Source organism: Euprymna scolopes, chromosome 39 (assembly GCF_053919585.1).
Source record: "Euprymna scolopes isolate OS-2025 chromosome 39, ASM5391958v1, whole genome shotgun sequence".
In the NCBI taxonomy this organism is placed as follows: domain Eukaryota; kingdom Metazoa; phylum Mollusca; class Cephalopoda; order Sepiida; family Sepiolidae; genus Euprymna; species Euprymna scolopes.
Window position 1 is genome coordinate 33097611 of NC_136520.1, and position 26102 is coordinate 33123712.

General features: G+C 36.0%; 1 protein-coding gene across 1 annotated transcript in view; it reads left to right on the forward strand.

Annotated features, from left to right (window-relative positions):
• LOC145263726 (F-box/LRR-repeat protein 4-like) overlaps nucleotides 1-26102 on the forward strand; it is a 102359-nt gene that overhangs the window by 71491 nt on the left and 4766 nt on the right. The window contains exons 14-15 of the mRNA XM_080120699.1: nucleotides 5726-5812; nucleotides 10863-10967. Coding sequence (XP_079976825.1) covers nucleotides 5726-5812; nucleotides 10863-10967 — 192 coding nt within the window. The remainder of the gene's footprint in view (nucleotides 1-5725; nucleotides 5813-10862; nucleotides 10968-26102) is intronic.

Here is a 26102-nt window from a genome sequence, read left to right on the forward strand (position 1 = left end):
GGAGAGAAATGATCAGTTCACCCCCTTTTAATGGTCCGTTTGGTGTGGAATTTCGATATTTGTCATGCGGGTGATCAAGGTTCAATATGATACATAATTTGTCAACTTTGGTTGTGTCTGTCAAAAGTTTGAGCTGACGTCACGTCACGTGACACGTATTGAATAACGGTAAAATGACAGGTTTTTTGGGGGGCCCCCCTAGGAGAAAAACGATCAGTTGACCCCTTTCTACTGGTCCGTTTGACGTCAAATTTCGATATTTGTCATCCGGGTGATCAAGGTGCAATATGATACCAAATTTGTCAACTCTGGTTCCGTCTTTCAAAAGTTTTAGCGTTACAAACAAACATACATACATACATACATACATACACACCGATTTTTGCCTTTTATATATTACTAGCAGGGCTACCCGGCGTTGCCCGGGACCGTAATAACAATGTAAAAACAAAAGCAGATATTGAACATATGTTTTATTCTTAGGGGAGAGGAATCTTTTAGGGTGAGAGAGAGAGAGAAGATAAAGAGTGTGAGAGAGAGGCAGAAGAGAAAGTTGTTCCATCCTCTTTCCCAAATTTGACTACTGTTCACGTTTGAACTCTCATCGTCGAGTTGATCCTCGAGTTGCCTATTGGCCTGGATAAGTGCTAATATAGAGAGAAGAGAAACAGGGGTAGAGAGAGAGAGAAGATAAAGAGTCTGAGAGAGAGGCAGAAGAGAAAGTTGTTCCATCCTCTTTCCCAAATTTGAATACTGTGCACGTTTGAACTCTCATCGTCGAGTTGATCCTCGAGTTGCCTATTGGCCTTGATAAACGCGAATATAGAGAGAAGAGAAACAGGGTGAGAGAGAGAGAGAGAGAAGATAAAGAGTGTGAGAGAGAGGCAGAAGAGAAAGTTGTTCAATCCTCTTTCCCAAATTTGAATACTGTGCACGTTTGAACTCTCATCGTCGAGTTTATCCTCGAGTTGCCTATTTGCCTTGATAAGTGCTAATATAGAGAGAAGAGAAACAGGGGTAGAGAGAGAGAGAAGATAAAGAGTGTGAGAGAGAGGCAGAAGAGAAAGTTGTTCCATCCTCTTTCGTGAGAGAGAGGCAGAAGAGAAAGTTGTTCCATCCTCTTTCCCAAATTTCACTACTGTGCACGTGTGAACTCTCAATCTCGAGTTGCCTATTGGCCTTGAAAAGTGCTAATATAGAGAGAAGAGAAACAGGGTGAGAGAGAGAGAAGATAAAGAGTGTGAGAGAGAGGCCGAAGAGAAAGTTGTTCCATCCTCTTTCCCAAAGTTGAATACTGTGCACGTTTGAACTCTCATGGTCGAGTTGATCCTCGAGTTGCCTATTGGCCTTGATAAGTGCTAATATAGAGAGAAGAGAAACAGGGTGAGAGAGAGAGAGAAGATAAAGAGTGTGAGAGAGAGGCAGTAGAGAAAGTTGTTCCATCCTCTTTCCCAAATTTGAATACTGTGCACGTTTGAACTCTCATCGTCGAGTTTATCCTCAAGTTGCCTATTGGCCTTGATAAGTGCTAATATAGAGAGAAGAGAAACAGGGTGAGAGAGAGAGAGATAAAGAGTGTGAGAGAGAGGCAGAAAAGAAAGTTGTTCCATCCTCTTTCCCAAATTTAAATACTGTGCACGTTTGAACTCTCATGGTCGAGTTGATCCTCGAGTTGCCTATTGGCCTTGATAAGTGCTAATATAGAGAAAAGAGAAACAGGGTGAGAGAGAAGATAAAGAGTTTGAGAGAGAGGCAGAAGGAAAAGTTGTTCCATCCTCTTTCCCAAATTTGAATACTGTGCACGTTTGAACTCTCATCGTCGAGTTTATCCTCGAGTTGCCTATTTACCTTGATAAGTGCTAATATAGAGAGAAGAGAAACAGGGGTAGAGAGAGAGAGAAGATAAAGAGTGTTAGAGAGAGGCAGAAGAGAAAGTTGTTCCATCCTCTTTTCCAAATTGTAATACTGTGCACGTTTGAACTCTCATTGTCGAGTCTATCCTCGATTTGCCTATTGGCCTTGATAAGTGCTAATATAGAGAGATGAGAAACAGGGTGAGAGAGAGAGAGAGCGAGAGAGAGAGAGAAGATAAATAGTGTGAGAGAGAGGCAGAAGAGAAAGTTGTTCCATCCTCTTTCCCAAATTTCACTACTGTGCACGTTTGAACTCTCAATCTCGAGTTGCCTATTGGCCTTGATAAGTGCTAATATAGATAGAAGGGAAAGAGGGTGAGAGAGAGAGTAGATAAAGAGGGTGAGAGAGAGAGAGAAAGAGAAGAGAAAGAGGTCTAGAGAGAGAGAGAGAGAGAGAGAGAGAGAGAAGAGATTGAGAGAGAGAGAAATATGGTGATACATGTGCACGCAACCTAATTTTCGTTTACATAAGCGGCCTGATACTGATACCAACCCCTCCCCCTTCAAGTTAACAGAGTTAGAATGTATAAACAAAATGGCTTAATCTTATTTACATGTTTTACAAAGAGCAAAGTCATCCTCGCCGGCAAAAAAACTTCAAGCAAAAATAAAAACATTTTCCCTACGTCAATTTTCGTGTAATTTTGGGATTCTTGTTTTTGAAGTGCGATAAAACCGTTGGTAATAACGGTTCGACTCGATAAGTAATATTTAACTGTGTCATAGTATCAATAACTCCTCGAAGGGAGCTTAATCTTTCTCAGCGGAGCCGACATTTTACTGAGCTGACGTCACGTCACGTGACACGTAATGAATAACGGTAAAATGTAAGGTTTTTCGGGGGCCCCCCTAGGAGAGAAATGATCAGTTCACCCCCTTTTAATGGTCCGTTTGGTGTGAAATTTCGATATTTGTCATGCGGGTGATCAAGGTTCAATATGATACATAATTTGTCAACTTTGGTTGTGTCTGTCAAAAGTTTGAGCTGACGTCACGTCACGTGACACGTATTGAATAACGTTAAAATGAAAGTTTTTTTTGGGGGCCCCCCTGGGAGAAAAATGATCAGTTCACCCCCTTCTAATTGTCCGTTTGACGTGAAATTTCGATATTTGTCATGCGGGTGATCAAGGTGCAATATGATACCTAATTTGTCAACTTTGGTTGTGTCAGTCAAAAGTTTTAGCGTTACAAACAAACATACATACATACATACATACATACACACCGATTTTTGCCTTTTATATATTACTAGCGGGGCGGGTACCCGGCGATGCCCGGGTTTCTTGAGGTAAATCAAAACTCTGGGGGGGGTTAAACAATAATGAAAAAATGTTTTGGTAGGTGAGTATGAGAATCGAACCCGTACTCTTGAGTTGGAAATTAATGTGTGAAAAAAAAAAAAACGTGCGATGTTACCATCGGGCCACCGCGACATACAGCATAGACATGTTTGAATTTATTTATGTAACTATAACTATAAAAACAGGCGTGCGTAATAAATGTTAACTTTGTTGCTTCCATTTGACCTAATTAAGAAGGTCACATACAAGTTACGCAGCGTAAGCGTCTGTTCCCGGCGCATTGCCGCGAACACGTCCGTTTGAGTTTAGTTTCATTTTATTTATACTAAAAAGCCTAATCAACACGCGAGAAGCCAAAATAACAATAATTTTGTAAAAATCGACGTAAATAAATCTATACGCTACGCGTTTCCTAATTCCTAGATATTATTATATAGGATCCATATACACAGTTTTAAGCGATAGTAACGACCCCGGGAGCGTGTGCTCGAAAAGCCTTTTGAAGACATACACGAAATGGTCATACACATTTTGCCTTTTATATATATACTAGCAGGGCTACCCGGCGTTGCTCGGGACCGTATAAACAATGAAAAAACAAAAGCAGATATTGAACATATGTTTTATTCTTAGGGGAGAGGAATCTTTCATCTCAAATTTTAGCGTTACAAACAAACATTTGTCTTTTATATATATAGATAATGACAGGTTTTTTGGGGGCCCCCCTCGAAGATAACTGATAAGTTGACCAACTTCTAGTGGTCCGTTTGACGTGAAATTTTGATATTTGTCATCCGGGTTATGGAGCTTCGATATGATACCAAATTTTTCAAGTTTGGTTCCGTCTTTCAAAAGTTTTAGCGTTACAAACAAACATACATACATACACACAGACGTTTGGCTTTTATATATATACTAGCAGGGCTACCCGGCGTTGCTCGGGACCGTATAAACAATGAAAAAACAAAAGCAGATATTGAACATATGTTTTATTCTTAGGGGAGAGGAATCTTTCATCTCAAGTTTTAGCGTTAATGACAGGTTTTTTGGGGGCCCCCCTCGAAGATAACTGATCAGTTGACCAACTTCTAGTAGTCCGTTTGACGTGAAATTTCGATATTTGTCATCCGGGTGATGGGGCTTCGATATGATACCAAATTTGTCAAGTTTGGTTCCGTCTTTCAAAAGTTTTAGCGTTACAAACAAACATACATACATACATACATACACACCGATTTTTGCCTTTTATATATATAGATGATGATGATGATGATGATGATATTTTCTTTCTGTCATAGGTGGCACTTCTGCATTATGCAGACCATGATTTTTGTATGTTTCACTAAACTGTTGCCAGATCGTGTTTTTCAGAACAACAGAGGATGATAACTCTAATATTGCTTTAATTCGGAAAAATGTTTCATTAAAATTATTTTGTTAAAAAAAAAAAAGATTTTACTTTGTAAGAATCCAATGTTGCTTTAATTACAAAATTGTTTTATTGAAATTATATTTTCTTATGCAAACTTTTCAATCAACAGGTGCCACAATTATACTCCAATTAAAAAAATGTTTCAGAAAAAAAAAATCCACTGTTGCTTTAATTTGGAAAAATGTTTCATTTAAATTATAAATTTGTTGTTGACCCTTCAAAATTGCTTTAATTCAAAAAATTTTTCAATAAAATTATTTATTTGCTTGAAAAGAAAAAAAAAATTATTTTATAAAACTCCAATGTTGTTTTAATTACAAAATTGTTTTATTAAAATTATATTTTCTTACGCAGACTTTTCGATAAATGTTTTTTATTTTGATACATTTTTATACAGTAAATGTTTTGGTTTTCGAATATTTTTGTGGCCGATAAAAAAAAAACGGCATTTATTTGACCAAATGTTTTGGTTTTCGAATACTTTTGTGTTCGAAAAAAAAAAAGGCATTTATTTGACCAAGTAGAAATTAGAGTTATCGCCCTCTAACAATGGCGCTCGCCCCACATAATGCAGAAGTGCCCCACAGGTTCGTACATGTAGGGAAAGTTGTAGTGATTGCGAAACGCTTATGTGTCCACACGTTTTGTAAAGTCCAGTTACTTATCAATAGAAAAGCTAGGATGGCAACACGTAGCTGATTTTTTGCTCAACAGTCATGTGGGGAAGTAACATGAATTCTCACCATTCATATGCAAATTAGATAAACTTAGGCTTCATAAAAGCAAACCGTTTGAAGAATGGTGGGGGAGTCTTTAAAGAAGGCAAGTCATGCATTGAGGTATGACAGATTATTTACTTGAGTCAACCGAAAAGCCCAAAGAAGACAAAGAAGAAAACTACAGTTGTTCATTGCTGAGGAAAATGACAGATTTTTCTTTATACTTTTATGATAGAGGGGGAAATTCTGGACAACGGCCAAAATTTTTTTAAATAACATTTTCATCAATAAACTCACAGATATATATGAAGAATCTCCGTTCCTCTTTTTTTCTTTATTTTTAATTGTTCTTTTCAGTTCATCCGTGATCTCAAACTCTGGATGCTTAATTGAACTTCTGCAAAGATGCCAGAATCTAAAAAAACTCTTTCTGACCGCAAACAGGTAGGTGTTCTGAAGAAGTTTTCTTGATTCATTACTGACTTTATTAAGATACTAGCCTGGGTGCCCGGCATTGCCCAGGTGTTTGTAGGTGTGTGTTGAGAAAAAAGTTGTAGTAGGCAGGCAGGCTCGAACCAATGACGTGAATGTGGAAACGTGGAGGTGTGTGTAAGGGTGTTGGTTGAGTAAAAAAAAGGGAAAATTGCGAGCGCAAAAAAAATCATTTTTAAACGATCAAGAGGAATTTGTATTGTAAGCATTACAACATAAATCTAGTATGAATTATTGTATAGTTATCTCCCTTTGTTTATTAAATTTGGTTTTTTCAAAATGGCAGGTGAGACACTCACTCCTTGGATATTCATAAAATTTGATTTTCTTATTTAAAAATAAAATAACTTGATTAATTTATGTCATGAATTTTTCTTTATTCTTATTTTTTAATATAAAGGGTATTCTGGGCAATAACTGGCATGTTTTTTTTTTTTTAAATAAGAGTTCATGTAAGGCTGGTTTACATATATTTCAAAACTTAATTTATTATTACAAGATTGCTAGAAAATAAAATATGAAAATGAGCAATATTTTCTTTAGACATTTTTAAAGAAAATCACTTCTCATCAGAAATGATAATATATTATTTAAATAATTTATACACTTTTTATATATATACAGGGTGTCCACAAAGTCTGACTACATTATGTAGCCAGACTTATGGGCACCCTGTAGTTAATGTTGGCTGTGTGGTTTGTTCCTTGCTAATAAAGTCAGATGATTTTGTGGCCAGGTTCGAATCTCCCGACCAGCTGTAATCATAACTCTCTGCATTGATAGATTCCTGAAAGGATGAAACATTAATGTCCGTAAGTATTTAAAAAATAATCATAGTAATAATTTTATATATATATACATATAAATATGCAAGGCTCATGTAAAATTAAAAATGTTATCTATAGCTGCACAGTATCAAAAACTCCAAATCTACATGAACCTATTAACAGCCATAACTCAACTACCAGATTAAATAATAACACCAACTTAAATCAATCTACCGATCAATTACTAATCAACCCACCACATAATAATCCAACAATAGACCTAACGGAAAATAATCACAACAATCAAGAAGTAATATATATTGGTTCCACATCTGGCCTAATAAAACATAGAATTTCAACGCACAAACATTCTTTTAAAAATAACTCTCTGTCAAACCAAACTACTCTATCCAACTATATTTGGCAACTAAAAAACAGCAATATTTCTTTCAACTTAAAATGGCAAATAATTGAGACTTGCAAATCATATAAACCAGGAGATAAATTTTGTGCACTATGTACAAAAGAGACCCTAAAAATTTTAAAATATGAAGATATAAAAAGTACAACCAAACTATTAAATTCAAGACAGGAGCGTCTGACATGTAGTCATAAACGTTGGTTTAAATTTAATAAATATAAACCACCTTAAATCATTAAAAATGACTTATTAGCAAAAATAGATTACAATTATTATTATTTATTTTTTTTTTTTTTTATAAATTAAGTTAGACTAATTACCTCCCTTAGACCCGTATTATATTATTTATAAATAAAGTCAAGAACACATGACAATTATCTCCCCTTAAAACTTGTAATAAAAATATTCTCTCTATATATAAACCGTAGCGTCTTTAAATCAAAAATATGCTAACGGAAGCAATTTATTGCACGAGCGTCCCCCCTTTTAAAATTCATCATTCAATAAGATAAAAAGCTATAGCAAACATCTAAATGACTACTTTAACCACAGTTCCTGATTTCAAAAAAAGAAAAATTAAAAGGTAAATATCTCTATATATTTTTAAAGCAAATTTATTATGTAAATTCAAAAATATATATTTTTCTCTACTTATTTCTATCTCTAACCCATATTAATTTTCTTATAAATTTTAAATCCAGACCTTTTATTTCAATTTTTCAGATTCATCTGCCTTACTTTTAATGCTAGGTTTATTTATGGTGTCTTTTAAATTCAATAAAAACCCTCCTAAATTTGCTGATGAAGAGACCTTGCTTACCAAAAAACTATATATAATTATTCTACATAACTTGATGTATACCACAATAAAAAGCATTGTTTTCCGAAACGATCGTACAGATAATTGATTTTGTTGTTGTTCCTTCTTATGAAACTGATTTTTAATTTAATTAAAATTTGATTTTTAAATTTTAAAATTTTTTAAAAATTTTTAAATTATAAATCACATTACTTAATATTGAATTAGCTCTAGGACATTTAACTATCGAGCTTATTATATATCTAAATTACAACGAGCTCTTTCTATTTCCTGTATTTTGATTAAACTAGTAATTTCATTGTTACATTAAAATACACTCAGCTCTTTAGACTATTGTTCTAATCTCCTTTAAATTTATATATATATATATATATATATATATAAGAACAAGTAGTTAATAAAACATGTTAAAAACACTTTGAAAAAGAGTTAAAAACATATTTAATTTTAAAAAGGAAGCACAAAATAAGTGGATAGTCCTTAATCCGTGGAGTTTCGAAGAAATACTTTCCTTCTCATCAGAGGGTAGGATTTAGCAAAATGCGGGATCGGATTTTGCTTGCAAAAGTATTTAATGAAACTACAAGTAAGTCATAGATCTTACTTGATAACAAATAGTGAAGCAGAGGGAATTGTGGGAAGTAAAAGGAGATTTCATGTGAATGGATAGTCTGGTGAAGGGTAAAACATCCAATAACAGTAAAATCCAAAAATTCAAAATCCAAAAAAGTTGATTAAATTTCCGTTTCCACAAGTAAAATCCAAGGGAATTGCGTAATTGGGAGATGGTCCAAAGTAATCCAAAAGGCAGAAATCCGTGGAATAATTTGGGTACAAGGAAAAGGTAATGAGGTCAAATAATATTATTAAAAGAAAGATAAGATGTGCATAGGAAAAAGAATTTAAAACGACTGTCAAGGCTGATTTTGGAAGATATATATATATATATATATATATATATATATATATATATATATATATATATATATATATATATATATATATGATAGCCTGTCTAGGCCCCGAGGATCTAGTCTCTTAATATAATAGATAAACAATGAAGATGTTTAATATTATCCTTTTCAGGACTAGTATATATATATATATATATATATATATATATATATATATATATATATATATATATATATATATATATATATATATAAAATGAAGATGTTTAATATTATCCTTTTCAGGACTAGTATATATATATATATATATATATATACACAGTGATGATCATATTTATTGGCACGGTAAAATAAAAGTTAAATTTTGTCTAATAAATTCTAAAAAAGGGATTAAATTAAAGAAAATAACAAAGTATATTATGTATTTTTAACTGGCCTTTCCGATGCAGCAATCGGATTTTAGAAAAAATAAATAACAAAGGAACAACAAACATAATTGCAAAAAACCCTTGTTCAAAATTATTGGCACGATTTATTTAATAATCAATTGTATATATAGCCTTTGGCCTTGATTACCTTCCTCAGTCGCTTTTCATAGTTTACAACCAAGTTGTTGCACTCTTCAGTAGTAATTTTAGCCCACTCTTCCTGACAATAATCCTCCAATTGAATAAGATTCTTAGGCTTCTTTTGCATTACCCTCAATTTTAATGTTCTCCATAAATTTTCAATTGGATTAAGGTCTGGGCTTTGTGATGGCCACTCCAAAACATTAATATGATTGTCCTCAAGCCATTTCTTAGTCAGTTTAGCCGAATGCTTTGGGTCATTATCTTGCATGAACCACCAACAACGACCAAGTGAGAGCTCTTTAGCAGAGTCTTTCAGGTTTTCATCCAATATTTTAACATAATCTTCCTTTTTTATGCTACCTGTGACCTTAACAAGTCGCCCTGGTCCAGAGGCAGCAAAGGATCCCCAAAACATCAAACTGCCTCCACCGTGCTTCACTGTGGGTATGATGTTCTTAGGCAGGAAAGCTTCGCCAGATTTTCTGTAAATATAAGACACTTTATTATGGCCAAATAACTCTATTTTCGTTTCGTCAGTCCATAGAACACGTTTCCAGAATGCAACATCTTTATCAATATGACGTTTTGCAAAGGCTAGCCTTGCTTTCAGGTGCATAGGCTTCAATAAGGGAGTCTTTCTTGGACGACATGCTTTTAAACCAGCTCTCTTCAAAACTCTACCAACTGTATGTCGAGATACATTCACTCCAGAGGTGCTCTGTTCATCAACAATCTCCCCAACAGAGATCCTTGGGTTTTGTTTTACTTGTCGAACAATTTTCCGTTCATCTCTTGGGGAAAGAATCCTTTTTCTCCCTCTACCCTCTAAACTCATAACGTGGCCTTGCGATTTAAACTTGTTTATTATGGCTCTAACAGTGGATTTGGGAAGGTTTAGCTTCTTTGAAATCTTATCATAGCCCTCCCCATTGGTATGGCATGCTACAACAAGCTTCCTGACGTCTTCGCTGTGTTCCTTAGTTTTAACCATGGCGATTGAAAATTATAATTTAGTCACTTATAATAGTTTAAATAAATCGCTATCTAAAAATTATCTGAAAAAAATTATTCACTGAATTAGCGTTAAACAAGCATAATATGGCTATAAAAAAGTTCAGAAAGCACGTAAACCGGAAATTGATTGATATTATACTGATACTAAAAGAAAAACAAAGCCGTGCCAATAATTTTGAACAATGGTTTTTTGCAATTATGTTTGTTGTTCCTTTGTTATTTATTTTTTCTAAAATCCGATTGCTGCATCGGAAAGGCCAGTTAAAAATACATAATATACTTTGTTATTTTCTTTAATTTAATCCCTTTTTTAGAATTTATTAGACAAAATTTAACTTTTATTTTACCGTGCCAATAAATATGATCATCACTGTATATATATATATATAATGAAGATGTTTAATATTATCCTTTTCAGGACTAGTATATATATATATATATATATATATATATATATATATAATGAAGATGTTTAATATTATGCTGCTTTTCAGGACTGTATGTGATGATGATCTGCACGCTATTGCTGCATATGGCCATAATCTTGAACAATTGGATATTTTGGGCACCGCTCAAGTCAGGGAACAATCTGCTTACAAGTAAGTTATTTCTTTCTTTGAATCTTTGATAGCAAAAGCAAAATAAATTTACTCCCACTTTTAATTGTTTCTGAATTTTTTAGATGTATTACGGGAGCTCATGACAGGGTTATAATACAGAAGAGGACCAGAAAAGTCTCTTTCTTTTTCTATTTACCAGATATTATAGATAACATGTTATCCAATGAACGCGCACGCTTTAGAGCTTGAACGGATGTGAGACAGACAGGCAGCCCCACCTAATCCCCCGTCGTGTTATGTAAATCTTTCTTTACTTGTGCTACCCACGCTTCCAAAGGTGAAGTGAATGGAAATGACCTGGAGAAGGAGAATCAATTTTAGAAGGAAAACAAAAGCACGTGGGGTAATAATCTCAAGAGTAATTCATTCATGAAATGTGATCGCCTACTGAAAGGACATGAAAAAAACGAAGACTTTACTAACAGTGCTATGTATGAATCTGTTATATTCCTAAATACTTAGGAAATAAAGACAAACGTGAGTTACACCGAGTGGTATGTGTAATGGGGTTTATTTATAATACAGAAACGTAAGGCTGCTCGCCTAAGGTAAATAGAAGTACATAGTAACAAGTATGGGGAAGAAAGTCTGATAATCAACACGTAAGACTATCCGTCTTACTGCGACTGCTTGTCTGCCGCTGTCTGCCAAACAGTCCAATATATATATACAGTTTGTAACCGGTGTATAGCCAGTTATGTTCCTTCACAACACCTCCCCCTGAAGCTGAAATCTTCCTGATTTTAGCTTAAATACCTCTTCCTTTTAGGGTCAGGGCTTAATCTCCTGGTAACTTTTCTCTTTCTTGCGCTTTTCCTTCTGGTCAGCGTTACCCGGGGTAAAGGTTTCTGTCCAGCCCGTATGGTCGGTTCAGGCGAAATATTCATTGTTTGCGGTACACACGCTGGTTTTGGTATATCAAAAATATCGCACAATGTTTCCATTGGTGTCTCTTCCACATTTGGAGACAGTCTGGGACGTATTTGATTTCTGTGTCTTTTGCAGACAAAACTTAATCCTTGGATGGTATAGACCATGCTCCCAATCCTTTTTTTGATAATACCTTCAACCCACTGATTTCGTCCATTTTGAAAATTTTTGAAATATACATTTTCACCTGGGGAGAAGCACTTGGTATTAAGGTTTTCTTTTTTGAAAACTTTCTTTTTCTCTGGTAGCAGCCTATCGAAGACAGATCTTATCTTTCTTGCAAACATTAGCTCAGCCGGGGAAGAATTGACATTATTATTAGGATTTGGTGTCACCCTGTAAATTGCTAAAAATGTTTGAATACATTGTTCGTCTGTGTCCGTAGTAAGATTTTTCTTAAGTGCCCTTTTAAACGTATCTACAAATTTTTCGGCCAACCCATTCGATCGTGGATGGTACACAGGTGTTGTCATATGTAGAATATTTAGTGAGTCACAGAATTCTTTGAATTCATGAGCAGTAAATGCTGTTCCATTATCGCTCACTAAGGTTTTTGGCACTCCAAAACGGCTAAAAATTTCATTAAGCGCACTCACAGTGTTTTTTGCTGTTGGATGTCTAAACTTAAATATTTCTGGCCATTTTGAAAAAGAATCTACAATAATCAAGTAAAAATAACCATTTATAGGTCCCGCATAATCAATATGCAGACGTGACCAGGGTAGGTCCGTCTTTGGCCATGGCGTCGTTTTTACTGGAGGATCTCGAGCTGCTAATTGACATCCTCTGCATGTCTTGACACATTTTTCAACTTCCTTGTCCATACCAGGCCAGTACACATATCCTCTCATAAGGGATTTCATTCTCGAAATGCCCGGATGACCTGTATGAAATTCCTTCAGAATTTTCCTCTGTAACGTTAGTGGAATTACGATCCTCTCACCATACATGAGCACATCTTCACAGATGGAAAAAGGCGTTGTTTGATCTACCTTTTTATTTTTTTTTATCCATCCCAATTGATTTTTCATTTTCTTAATGAAAATGTCATTTACTGCCTCTTTTTTTATTTTTTCGAAAGTTACCGGAAGTTCACGTATCATATTACACATTGAACTTGTACATTCACTTTCGTCTTTAAGCGCAGCAATTACCGTTTCTTCGAAACTTTCGCTTCTTTTAGGGATCAACCGTGATAATGCATCTGCGTGTCCTAACTTTTTTGAGGATACATGTTCCATCTTAAACTGATAGTTTAAGAGGGTTACAGCCCATCGCTGTAATCGATTCGCAGTATGTGTGGGAATGCCTTTCTTTGATCCAAATATGGTAAGTAGGGGTTTATGGTCGGTTTGCAAAATAAAAGATCGTCCATGGAGAAATCGATTGTACTTTGTAATTCCAAATATTATCGACAGCGCCTCTTTTTCAATTTGGCTGTAATTTTTCTCCGCTGCAACCAACGTTCTTGAAGCATGGGCGATAGCTTTTGTCCTACCATCCTCATACTTGTGAAGTAATACAGCGCCAACACCGTAATCACTGGCGTCCGTTGCTAGTATTAGTTCCTTTTCTGGATTGAAATGTGCCAATGCTAAGTCTGACAGTAGACATCTTTTGATATTTTGGAAAGCAGATTCACATTCCTTATTCCAGTTCCATTTAACACCCTTTTTCAGTAACTCGTTAAGAGGAGCTCTTAAATTATGTATGTTAGGGATGTAAATTGCATAGTATTGAACTAATCCCAAAAACGATTTTAATTTTGTCACTGAATCTGGAGCAGGCATCTTTTCAATTGCTTCAGTCCTTTGTGGATCCGGTCTTCGACCCTCTTTGTCGATTATTTGACCTAGATATTTAATTTTTTTCATAAAAAAATCGCATTTTTCTGGGCTCAATTTAAAACCAAATTCCTGTATTCTTTTGAATACTTCTTTTACATGCTTCTTATGATCTTGCAAATTTTCACTTTTAATTAGGATATCGTCAAGGTAGGCCATTGAAAATTCCAACCCTGCCAGCATCGTGTCCATAATTTGCTGGAAAATAGCAGGAGCAACCTTTAATCCAAAAGGAAGCCTCTTTAGCTTAAAAATGCCCTTATGAGTATTTATGCCTAAGTATTTGGAGCATTCATCGCTGATCTTAATTTGCAAGTAAGCATCTGAGAGGTCTATCTTAGAAAAAATTTTTCCTCCGTTAAGCTTAGAGAACAGATCTTCTGCGGACGGAAGGGGATAATTATGGTCCAATAGACAGTCATTTAAACCCGTTGAAAAATCTCCACAGACCCTTATTCTGTTATTTTTTTTCTTTACATACACGGTTGGACTTGCCCAATCTGTGTGGTTAACTTTTTCAATGACTTCCAGTTGTTGAAGTCTATCCAACTCTTTTTCGATTGCGTCCATCACTGAAAAAGGCACATTCCTTTTAGGTTTGAATACTGGAGTGGCATTTTTCTTTAATTCAAATTTTGCCTCTGTCTTAATACAGAGTCCTAGTCCTTCGGCAAAAACATTGGGAAATTCAGTTTTCAAATCCTTCAGGAAGTCTTCCCTTTGGTTTGCTTTTTCTGCAGTTAAAACGTTACAAAACGAATTTATGGGTTTCTCCCATAAATTAAACAGGACAATCCAATCTACCCCAAACAGGCATGTATTCTTTCCTGGTACGATGTACACTTTGGATTTATGAGTCTGGTTAGCGAATGTCACTTTGCATTTTAATTCTCCCTTGAACTCTAATCTTTTGCCGCACACACTTCTCGCCGTCTTTCTGGTTTTCGTTAATTCAGGTCGACCTATCCTTTTCCATATATCTTCATTTATAATACTAATATCTGCACCGCTATCCAGAAGCAATGTAACCAGATGTCCATTTATCCGAACATCAACATATTTCCGTCTTTCGCAGCTTTTTTCTTTATTCATGCGAAGCGTATTTACATTATCGGTCCCTTGTCTTTTCTTCTGGGCACAGTATGTTCCCTTGTGACCTCTGAGACCACATTCATAACATATTTTGTTCCTAAACCAGCAGGTCTTATTGTTGTGTCTTAAACTACCACAACATTTACACTTTAGCTTTGGGTCTTTGTATCCTTTAAGGATCCTGTGTTCTTGGAACCTGGACTTTCTTGTGGTCCCTTGCCTTTTTACTTGCTGCACCTTAAAAATATTTTTCTCTTCAATGCGAGTGTTGTCTTTCTTTATGTTAATCAGACGTTGACACTCTTCAGTGACTTTTTGCAATGTTATGTTAGGATCCGCCTCCATAATTGTTAGGATCCGTGAACGTATATCTTTGTCCCTTGGTGCTGTGAGACCTTGTACAAAGATTAAACATTTAAATTGGTCTGCGGAAATTTCATTCAATTTAAATGATTCGCATAAACAGTTCACAGTGCAAGCATATTCTAGATAGTCTTCAGCTTCTGCCTTCTGAATGTTCAAACATTTGTATCTAGAGTGAAATAGGCTATCCCTTTTATCAAATATTTTCGACAAGGTACTAATTGTTTCCTCGAACGAAACCTCCTCCGGTTTTTTTGGTAGAATTAGATTTGCATACTTGGTGTTTTCATCAGTACCCAGTTTTTGTAGTAGCAGGGTAACTTTTTCCTCATCGGTCCAGTCTAAACATCTTTTCGTAAAAATTGTTTCGTATCTTCTGTAGTATGCAGGGAAAGTAACACCAGTATCCGGGGAGTAACGAAATTCCGTTAGTGAATTTGAAATACCCTCGGCAGAAAAATTAGTCTTCTTCCCGGTCGACGTTAGAATTAGCTTTTCTAAATTCTTTTGCTGTGTCGACATTTGTCGTTGTAGTATGTTTGTTTGTTCTTGTTGTGCCTCTAAAGTTTTTTGTGTTCTTTCTTGTTGTTGTTGCAGCTGTTGCTGTAGCTGTTGTTGTTGAATTTGTTGTTGTTGTTGTTGTTGCGCTAAAAATTGTTGAGTCATTTTTGTCTGTTCCTGGATGCTAAGGGCTAGAGCCTTAGTTAACTCTGCTAATTGTTCCATGTTAGCTTCTAGTACAAAAATGTCTTTTCGAATTCTACACAATAATTCCAAAGAAAAATCGTAAATTTACGTATATCGTAAATTAGTAGCAATATGCAGACACAACACGTTTCAACAAAGTTCATCCATAGTAATTCAACAGGCTTTGTAAAATAATTCTTTTTTTTTTTTTTTTTTTTTTTTTTTTTCAACAACGTAAGTTCATACACAAAATATTTCTTACTTCCCACGACAAATAGTTCCAATTATTTATATAAAGGCAATAACAAACAATTAATTTTCCAAAAAAAAAAAAAAATATATGGCTGCCGTTCCCACGTGGCATAAAATGGTACAATAGTCGTTGTATTTATATTTTTTCTTTCGAAACTCGTAATCCTTTAGTGTAGTTTCGAATTCAACTTGCGACCATTTTTTTTTTTTTTTTTTTTTTTTACTTGTCAAAATAAATATAAATTCCACTTTACCTTGAACATGTTTCTATAATTTCTTGTGAGTTCTTTACGAAGAAAAATCCGTACTTTTCGCTACTTTAGGTAGGAAAAATTTTTAAATTCATTGACGCACGTGGTCAAAAATCCTTGTGTAGTTTGTTTTTTTCGTAAAACAAAAAATCCTTGCATTGTACACAGTCCTTGGTACGGTAATTTATCTCTGTTAAGAGAAAGAACATCCTTTCGTCGCCATTGTTATATTCCTAAATACTTAGGAAATAAAGACAAACGTGAGTTACACCGAGTGGTATGTGTAATGGGGTTTATTTATAATACAGAAACGTAAGGCTGCTCGCCTAAGGTAAATAGAAGTACATAGTAGTACATGGGGAAGAAAGTCTGATAATCAACACGTAAGACTATCCGTCTTACTGCGACTGCTTGTCTGCCGCTGTCTGCCGCTGTCTGCCAAACAGTCCAATATATATATACAGTTTGTAACCGGTGTATAGCCAGTTATGTTCCTTCACAACAGAATCCATGGCGGAAAAAGGAGAAATTGTTGTTCACCCAGATTTTACTCACAGAGAATTACAAAGGGCCTTCAATAAGTTTCCAGACTTTTTTCGTATGGGCAATTTTATTGATAGTGCACATCGGAAACTCTAGTCCCTTTCAAAGTAATCTCCTCCAGCTGCAATACACTTGTATTGCAACTTCATGGAAGTCCTCTTGTATGAACAAGTCAATAACCCTCATCACAGCCTCTTTTATCTCCTCAGTTATCTCATAACGACAGCCTCTAAGGTTTTCCTGGAGCTTAAGGAATAGCCAAAACTCATAGGGAGCAAGGTTTGTACTATGGGAAATGTGAGGAACTGTCTTGATGCCCATCTTAGTCAAATAGTCTGTGACAAGGATGGAGTTGTGAACTAGTGCATTTACACAAATCTTCCGCCTCTTCAGTTCTTTATGAATAATTGTGTGTGCAGTTTCCACACTGACATCAAACTGTGCACTTATTGTCTCTATAGATACATGACAGTCCTTATTCATGAAATTTTTTATTTGGCCAATCAACTCTGATGTTCTGACTTCCTTACTGCTCCCACACTTCTCATCATCCCTTACAGACTCCTTGCCTTCCTTGAATCTCTTATGCCACTCAAAAACTGATGCTCGATTCATGCAAGATAGTCCAAAAGCAGTCTGAACCATTCCATACATTTTCTGTGGCAGAAACAGCATTTTATTGCATATCGTTCTTCTAAAGTGTCCTCATGTCCAGATTGCACTTTGGAAATTCACCAGCTGTGACAATCAGGCTTTAGTAGGGTGCATTCCAATTCCTGCTGTAGCTGTTCATTTGAAAAAAATAATAAAAATTGGTCAGTCATCTCATAAGATGTATAACAATAACATACTGAATTTTCAAGAGTTTATGACAATTTTGAATGCCTTTATGAAAAAATCTGGAAACTTATTGAAGGCACCTCATAACTGCACAGAAATGAGCGAGGCAGCTTACGGATTTTCTATGTAGCAGAAAAGGATGTGCATCTAAACACTGTGCTTGAACACAGGCTAAGATAAATATCAACGTATATGCGTAACACTATGATGAAAAGGACCGGAGCTGCCCACAGACTTCCCTATGTAGCTGAAAAGGGCAGACCTCTGGAAAAGGTATACTTGGATTATAAGCCAAGATACAAATAAAGGTATATATATATATAAATGAAAAGATTATGACAGAATGAGGTGGGACCACCCACAAGCTTTCCTAAGTAGTAGAAAAGGGGAGAACTGAATGTAGATTCAACTTGCACAAGGATGCAAAGGAACTGTCACTGTATGGCACAAGGCCACAAAACAAATGGTTATGTTGCATTCAGATAATAACCTGAACCTGTTTGACTACTCTATTTGGTCATATGTTGAGAACATCACCAACATGACCTCCTACAACACCAAAGCCAGCCTGATTGCTGCCATTCGCCGAGCTCCCGCTAGCGTTTGTGGAAAAGGCATGCTCCCAGTTCCGGACCCGTATTGAGGCGGTGATTGAGGCTGAAGGCAGCTGCATTGAATAGATTTCAGATCTACTCCATAATCAAGTTACCTGAATCGATTTTTTCCAGAAAAGTTTTAAAATAAAACTGTAGTGTTGTTTTCTTTAGGGCAACAATTTTATCGTTCCACCCTATATCATGCCTCGGATTTTTGCTTGTTGATCAGAGTTTATGCTAACTGTTTATCGCTTCACAAAGTTCTCTACTTGAAATACTTGAAACGTGAATGTTAGATAATAAATTCAGAAGTTTGTTGTAAAACATAAAACAAAACTTTAACATTTTTTTTTTTTTTTACACGGTGGTCACCACTTATCAAGGCCCGGAAGCCTGAGGATAAGGGTTATTGCAAGTACAGTATGTTAGTGTGGAGATATAATCAAGTGTTTACTTAAGAGGGTGGTTCATTAGGAATTTGTTAACGTTGGACTTGAAGACATCCAAGTTGTAGTCAGGTGGGAAGCAGGCAGACAGAACAGAGTTCCACAGGCGTGCAGAAGCTTTGTTCATGGAATCTACATTTTGATTTAGGCACAGATAAAGAGTGGGGGAAATTTTTCACAGTGGATTCAGCTAGATGGGTGTTTTTCGTGAAGGATTGGCAAGGGGAGACCAGAGATTGGAGTTCAGACGAGCACCTGCCATAGAAATAACGATAAAACAAGGATAGACTCGCAACGTCTCTTCTGTGGGAGAGAGGTTGCAGAGTAGAGAAAAGGGCATCCCCCATTAAGCCACAAAGTCTATTTTGTACTCTATCAAGGCAGGATAGGCTGTTTTTAGCAGCTCCTGCCCAGATATGGCAGCAGTATTCCATCCTTGGACATACTTGGCTTTTTTTTATAAATAGATAAACATTAACATTTATTCATATTTAGATATTAGCATTTTTGTAATTTTAATACAAATTTATTTACCTATATAAATAAAACCTCTGAAGAGCTCCTTTTATCAATATCTACCAGATGACTGAATTTAGGAATATACTAATTAAAAACACGGCCATTTTAACCGTCTTACACTGTGATCTGCGCCTCCCAATCATTGAAGCCCTACTAATCCATTTGAAAAAAAACTAACCATCAATCAAGCTCAATGTTAAGGGGATGGCATACACACACACATATATACATACATATATATAAATATATACAAATATATATATACACACACATATATATATATACACACACACACATATATACACACACACACACATATATATACACACACACATATATACATATATATATATATACACACACACATATATATACATGTATATATATAATATATATATATATATATATATATATATATATATACATACATATATATACATGTATATATATATACATGCTTAAGTGCTTTTAATGATTTTAAACGATTTTAATTGCGTTTTCAATAAATTTACCAATGCAGGTTTTGATTCATCACTCGCCTAAGGACGACTTATGAAAGTCGAAAACGTTTGCAACTGCAACAAATTTCTTTTTTGAATTGAACAGAACGTTCAATTTTTTTTTATTTGGCCTTCGGATGCTGCATTTCAGTTTCTTGTTCTCTGTCAGTGGAGGAGAAATCCTTCACGACTGAAACAATTTTTATTTTTGTTCCTTTTCTTCACGTTAAAAAAACGACCCTGGTGTCTAACTCTGTCCTGTGGGGAGACATTGTAAATAGGAACAGAACGTTCAAACATTAGCCCGGCAAAAAGAAAAAATGGATTGCAAGAAAAACAAACAGGAATTATCCCTGCTCTTCAATGAAATATGCATAAATAAAACACTAGATGTAGGTATGTGTGTCTATGTAAAAATATTTAACCAATAAACTCTTAAACTACTGGCTATATATACTATATACTGAAATAAAGAGGAAATAGTAATCGTACTCCCAGGATGGTTTATGACGAATAAAAATCTTTGTTTGGATGGATGAATAACGCTTACAGAAATATGTCAGCAAGTTGAAATGCAAAATGTTCATTTCAACTTGCCGACATACGTCTATTACTTTTGCGAATGCGCAAATTCATTCATAGCTTGAAGTGGTTTAATTTGAAATCTGTCTTAGCAGTAGCTTAAACGGTAAGGAACGTGGCTGGAGCGTTTACTGTTTCGGTTTCGATTCATCAACAGAAACGTGCACATGTTACATTTTCATCAACCTGTCTGTTTAAATGTATGTATGTATGAACCCTTTTTTGGGGTCAATGGCCAACTAGCACCGTGTGTGTTTGTGTGTATGTATATCTGTGTTGGGGTGGAGAGGGCTCCCGTAAGCTGTGGTGAAGCCAACCTTACAAGGAGAAGCAAATCTCTGATTTAAAAAACCATAAAGCAGGAGACCAGTACCCGCATTAAGCTGGTCTGCAGTTTAACTTGTTGCTGGCTATCTTGCTCTTGTTTGTTGCTGGATCTCAACATTTTGAACCAAGAGAGAGATTAGCTGTCATACAAAGCTAAGACTCTGTAGCATCATCTGTGTATAGATACTCCCTCAGTATTTTTGTCTATTAAAATGGTCCTGTGGCGATGGAAGTCATTTTTGGGGTGATGGACATTAAGTATCTGAGGGAGTGGCACTCGTTTGACAAGACGTTGCAATTATCATCATGTATGTATATATCGACGAATCTATCGACACCCTTTATTCCTGTGGAATTATAGGTCTGTTACCTTTTTGGTCGATCTCTACTACTACTGGCACCAATTTGAATCTCAGTACCATAACGCAGCATTTAGAGAAATGACGCGTTTTTTTGCTCCATTTATGAGTTAACATATTTTGTTTCGACTCCTTTTGTGACTCCTTTATATTTTTTTTTAGTTTTTATGATATTATTATTAATGGCTCACAAGGAGCTTTCACACAGGTTATCAAATCTCAGTGAATACAGCCTGTGGTGTTCCCTGGAATCTGAGTGACAACAAGTCTCTCCAGATATTCCAATACTCTCCACCTCTTTCAATACCATTTGCAAATAAATTGCATTATCGCAACAGCTGATTGCCATTGATTTTTTGTTGGCAGTGGCCATTAGTCTTTACTGGAATTTGAGTGGTGGTAAGCCTCCCCAAAGTCCCAGTTTTCTTTGCACTTATATAGTGAAGGTCTAGTCAGTGCTCACTTCTCGGTCTATCCTTCCTCCTTGACTATTTGGCTTCACTCTTTTTGGGTGGGGCAGTTATGTGGTAATGGGGGGATGGGGGTGAGGTTAGAGAAGTTATAAGTATGCAGCTTCAGTGTTCTTGATTCCATGTAGCGCTTCATGTTTTATCTCTGTGGCAGTTTGTCTGGTCTACGCTTTTGGTTCGTCTGTGTTAGTTTCCACATTCAAGGGTTTTCCTTAATATTTCAGCCGTTTTCATTATTGTTGTTCATTGTATTTTTCCAGTCATTCCTCTGATTCCAATTTCTCCCATTCTTTTTTCAAAGTTTTTCGGGATTGTTCCTAGTGCTCCTACTATTATAGGTATTATTTTGATTTTCTTCATCTTCCATATCCCTTTCAGCTCTCTGGCTAATTCTGTGTATTTGCTCCGTTTCTCCTTTTCTTTGATATTCACCCTGTGGTCAGCTGGAAAAGCAAAGTCTACAATTATTATTATTATTGTTATTATTATTATTATTATTATTATTATTATTATTATTGTTATTATTATTATTATTATTATTATTATTGTTATTATTATTATCATTATTGTTATTATTATTATTGTTATTATTATTATTATTATTGTTATTGTTATTGTTATTATTATTATTATTATTGTTATTATTATTATTATTGTTATTATTATTATTATTGGCGGCTCACATGGAGCTTTCACACAAGTCAGCAAACGATCTGATTGAAGACCTGTGGTGTTCTCTGGAAGCTGAGTGAAAACAAGTCTCCCTAAACGTCCAGCTCTCTCCTCCTCCTTCGATAGCATTTGCAAATAAATTTGCATCATCGCAACAGCCTCTTACCATTGATTTCTCGTTGGCAGTGGCCATTGGTTTATACTGGAATTTGAGTGGCACTAAGCCTCCCCAAGATCCCAGTTCTCTTCGCATTTGTCCAGCAGAGGTCTGGCCAGTGCTCCCTCCTCGGTCTTTCCGTCCTCCTATACCCTTCTCAGCTCTTCGGTATCACTTTTTTTGGGGGGGGGGGGGGAAAGAACGGTGGTGAAACAATGGAGAGATGCATGATGGGGATGTAGAACATGTAGATCTGCAGCTTCGGTGTTCTTCATTCCCTGTAACGCTTCTTCGTTATATTGTCTTGTGTTATTCTCCGCATTCAAGGGTTTTCCTTAATATTTCAGCTGTTTTCCTTATCGTTAGGGATTGTATTTTTGCAGTTATTCCTCTGATTTCAATTTCTGCCATTCTTTTTTCCAGGTTTTTCGGGATTGTTCATAGTGCTCCTACTATTATCGGTACTATTTTGATTTTCTTCATCATCCAAATCCCTTTTAACTCTCTGGCTAGTTCTGTGTATTTGCTTCGTTTCTCTTTTTCTTTCATACTCACCCTGTGGTCAGCTGGGACAGCAAAGTCTACGATTTGACAGGATTTCTCTTTCTTGTTAATTATTATGACATCTGGTCTTCTTGCTTGGATGGGTTTGTCCGTCTGTATGTCCATGTCCCATAGGATTTTGTGGTTCTCGTTTTCAAGTGCTGTTGCGGGTTTATGCTTGTACCATTTATCTGTACGCTCAAAATGCAGCCTTTGCACAATTCTCAGTGCACCGCCCTCCCCATTTAGTCATGCCTGTTTTTGTATTCCTTTTGGGCCAGTTTGCTGCATTCACTTACTATATGATTTATCGTTTCGTCTCTTTGTCCACAGAGTCTGCATTTGCTGTTTTCTTGTGTTTTATCGATCCTTGCTTTGATATGGTTGGTTCTTATCGAGTTATCTTGTGCTGCAGTTATTAGGGATTCAGTTTCTCGGTTTATATGTCCTTTTCGTATCCATGTCCAGGTGTTTTCGTTATTCTCATCTTTTGTCATTCTTATGAATCTTCCGTGGAGTTGTTTCTCTTCCCATTTCTCTTTTCTCGTTTTGTCATTTGTCTCTCTGTTTTCTGTTTTGTTGGTTTTCTCTGTATATCTCGCTGCCATAATTATTCTTTCAGTGTTTTGCATTATGTATTTTTCTAGTTCTTTTTTTGTGTCTTTCACACAGTCTTCTATAGAGATCAGTTCTCTCCCGCCGTCTTTCCTTTTCACGTAGAGTCTGTCAATATCGTCCTTTGGGTGTAGTGCATTATGTATGGTCATGAGTTTTCTGGTTTTCTGGTCGAGCTGTCTCAGTTCTTCTTTTGTCCATCTTATAAATGGTCCAGAGTATCTCACTAGTGACACTGCCCATGTATTTATACCTTTTATTAGAGTTCTGCTATATAATTTAGTTTCCAGGAGTTTTCTTGTTCTCCTGAGGTATTCCTTTCCAATTTTCTCTTTCGTTTCTGTTGCTCTGATGGTGTCCGCTTCCAGAATTCCCAAGTATTTATAGTCGTCTTGTTTCCCTAGTGCCCTCATTTCTGTTTGGTTGGGTAGTTCCATGCCTTCTGTCGTTTCCAGTTTTCCCTTTCTTATAACTAGTAGTGCGCACTTTTCCATTCCAAATTCCATTTGGATATCTTGGCTGAAGATCCTGGTAGTGTTAATTAGTGTCTCTAGCTCCTTTTCGGTCCTTGCAAAAAGTTTCAGATCGTCCATGTACATCAGGTGGTTCATTTTTTCCTCTGTATTGGGGAACTTGTATCCGGCTTGGCACTTTCTCAGAATACTATTCAAGGGCATCATGGCTATGATGAACAGTAATGGTGATAATGAGTCTCCTTGGAAGATGCCTCTTTGTATGTTAATTTCTGTTATGTGTTGTCCATCTGCTGTCAGTTCCAGTCTCCATGTTTTCATTACATTTTCTATTACACTGGTGATCCCGCTTGGTATTTTAATACATTTTTAGGCATTCTATTATCCATGCTTGGGGATCCTGTCGTACACTTTTTTCTAGTCGATCCATGCCATGGCTAAATTTTTCCTCTTCCTTTTTACCTCCTTTAGAATCTTTTGATAAACATATAGCAGATCATGTGTTCCTTTTTTTCCCTTTTTGGCATCCTTTCTGTTCCTCGGGGATGAGTCCATGGTTATTCAGTGAGTGGTAGATTTGTTCCCTCAGTTATGCTGTCAGTATCTTCCACATGGTGGGTAGGCACGTGATTGGCCTATAATTGCTGGGGACAGTTCCTTTCTCTGTGTCCTTCTGTAGCAGTGTGGTTCTACCTTTTGTCATCCAGTCTGGCATGTTTGCTAGCCTTTTGTGTAAGGTTGTGAATATTTTGAACCAGTATGCATGTATCCCGTCGTGCCCTAGTGCTCTCTAGTTTGCCATTTTTCCTATGGTTTTCTGTAGGTTTCCTTGCTGATTTCATTCACTGTTCCTTCTTTGAATTGTTGTAACTCTTCTTTCATATCTTTCAGCCATTCGGCATTTCTATTGTGTTCTCGTTGCTCTTCCCATATATTACTCCAGTAGAGTTTTGTTTCTGTCCGATTTGGTTGTTCTGTTTTTGTTTTTCCTCCGTTCACATTTTGGTAGAATTGGCGTTCGTTGGTTTCAAATGTACTGTTTTGTTTGCATTGTTCAGATTTAAATCTATATTGTCTCAATCTCGCTTCTTTTGCTTTTATTTTTTGCTCCAGTTCTTCATGTTTCTTGTTTAGCCTCTCCCTGCCAGTTACATTTCCAATATTCCTTTTTTTTTCCACATTGCTTTCTTCCTGTTGATCATTTTGGTTTCTTTTTTATGTTTCTGTATTTGGGTTTCTAGTCTTATTTCCCATCCAGGTTTTGTCGGTCCGTTTGTTCCCGGTTGTTTTTCTGATTTGAGATTCATACTTACCATTTTGGCGCCTGCGTAAATGAGGTTGTTTAAGTCTGTGATGGTGTTTGTTGGGATGTGTGGGAGGAGCTTGTTAACCTTCTCAGTTTCTGTTTTTAATTTCTTCTGCTCTTGGTTCTTTAATGATGGGAGTTTTGTTTTTTCCTCGTTCATAAACTGTGTTATTTTATTTATTTCATTTGCTTCATTCTCTGTTAGTTCTGTTTCATTGTTCTCGGTTTCAACTCTTTTAGTCTTTGGTCTTTGTAGATCCTGGGCCTTTGGTGTTTTTACTTGTGAGGTTTCAACTTGTGGGGGTTTTCTACGAGCAGTTCCATTGAGGGGGGGGGGTTCTTGTTCAGTTTCCTCATTTATTTTTCGTTGAATTTCTGCTAGTTCTAGTTTAGAGAGCCAGCCAGAGAGTATCAGTCTTGCTTGGTCCACAATTCTTTGTTCTGTCGCTTGGTGGTCACTGGAGAGGTCCCATAGTTCTTTCATTCGTTTCCGATAACCTCCATATCTCTATTCAGGATGACTTCTATAATAGCATTCCATTACTAGTCTATTCTCTTTTGTTGTTCATTTCTTTCTTCGGTTTTTTCCATTTTGATGATTATCATGGCTGTGCTATGTTTGTTCTGTATCATTTTGTTCCCTGAAATTAGAGGTTATACTTACCTGTTCAGCGTCCATGTTATTTGAGTTTCTGAAATTAAGAAGTTGGCCAACATTCACAGGATGACGACCAGGTCCCCCATGCT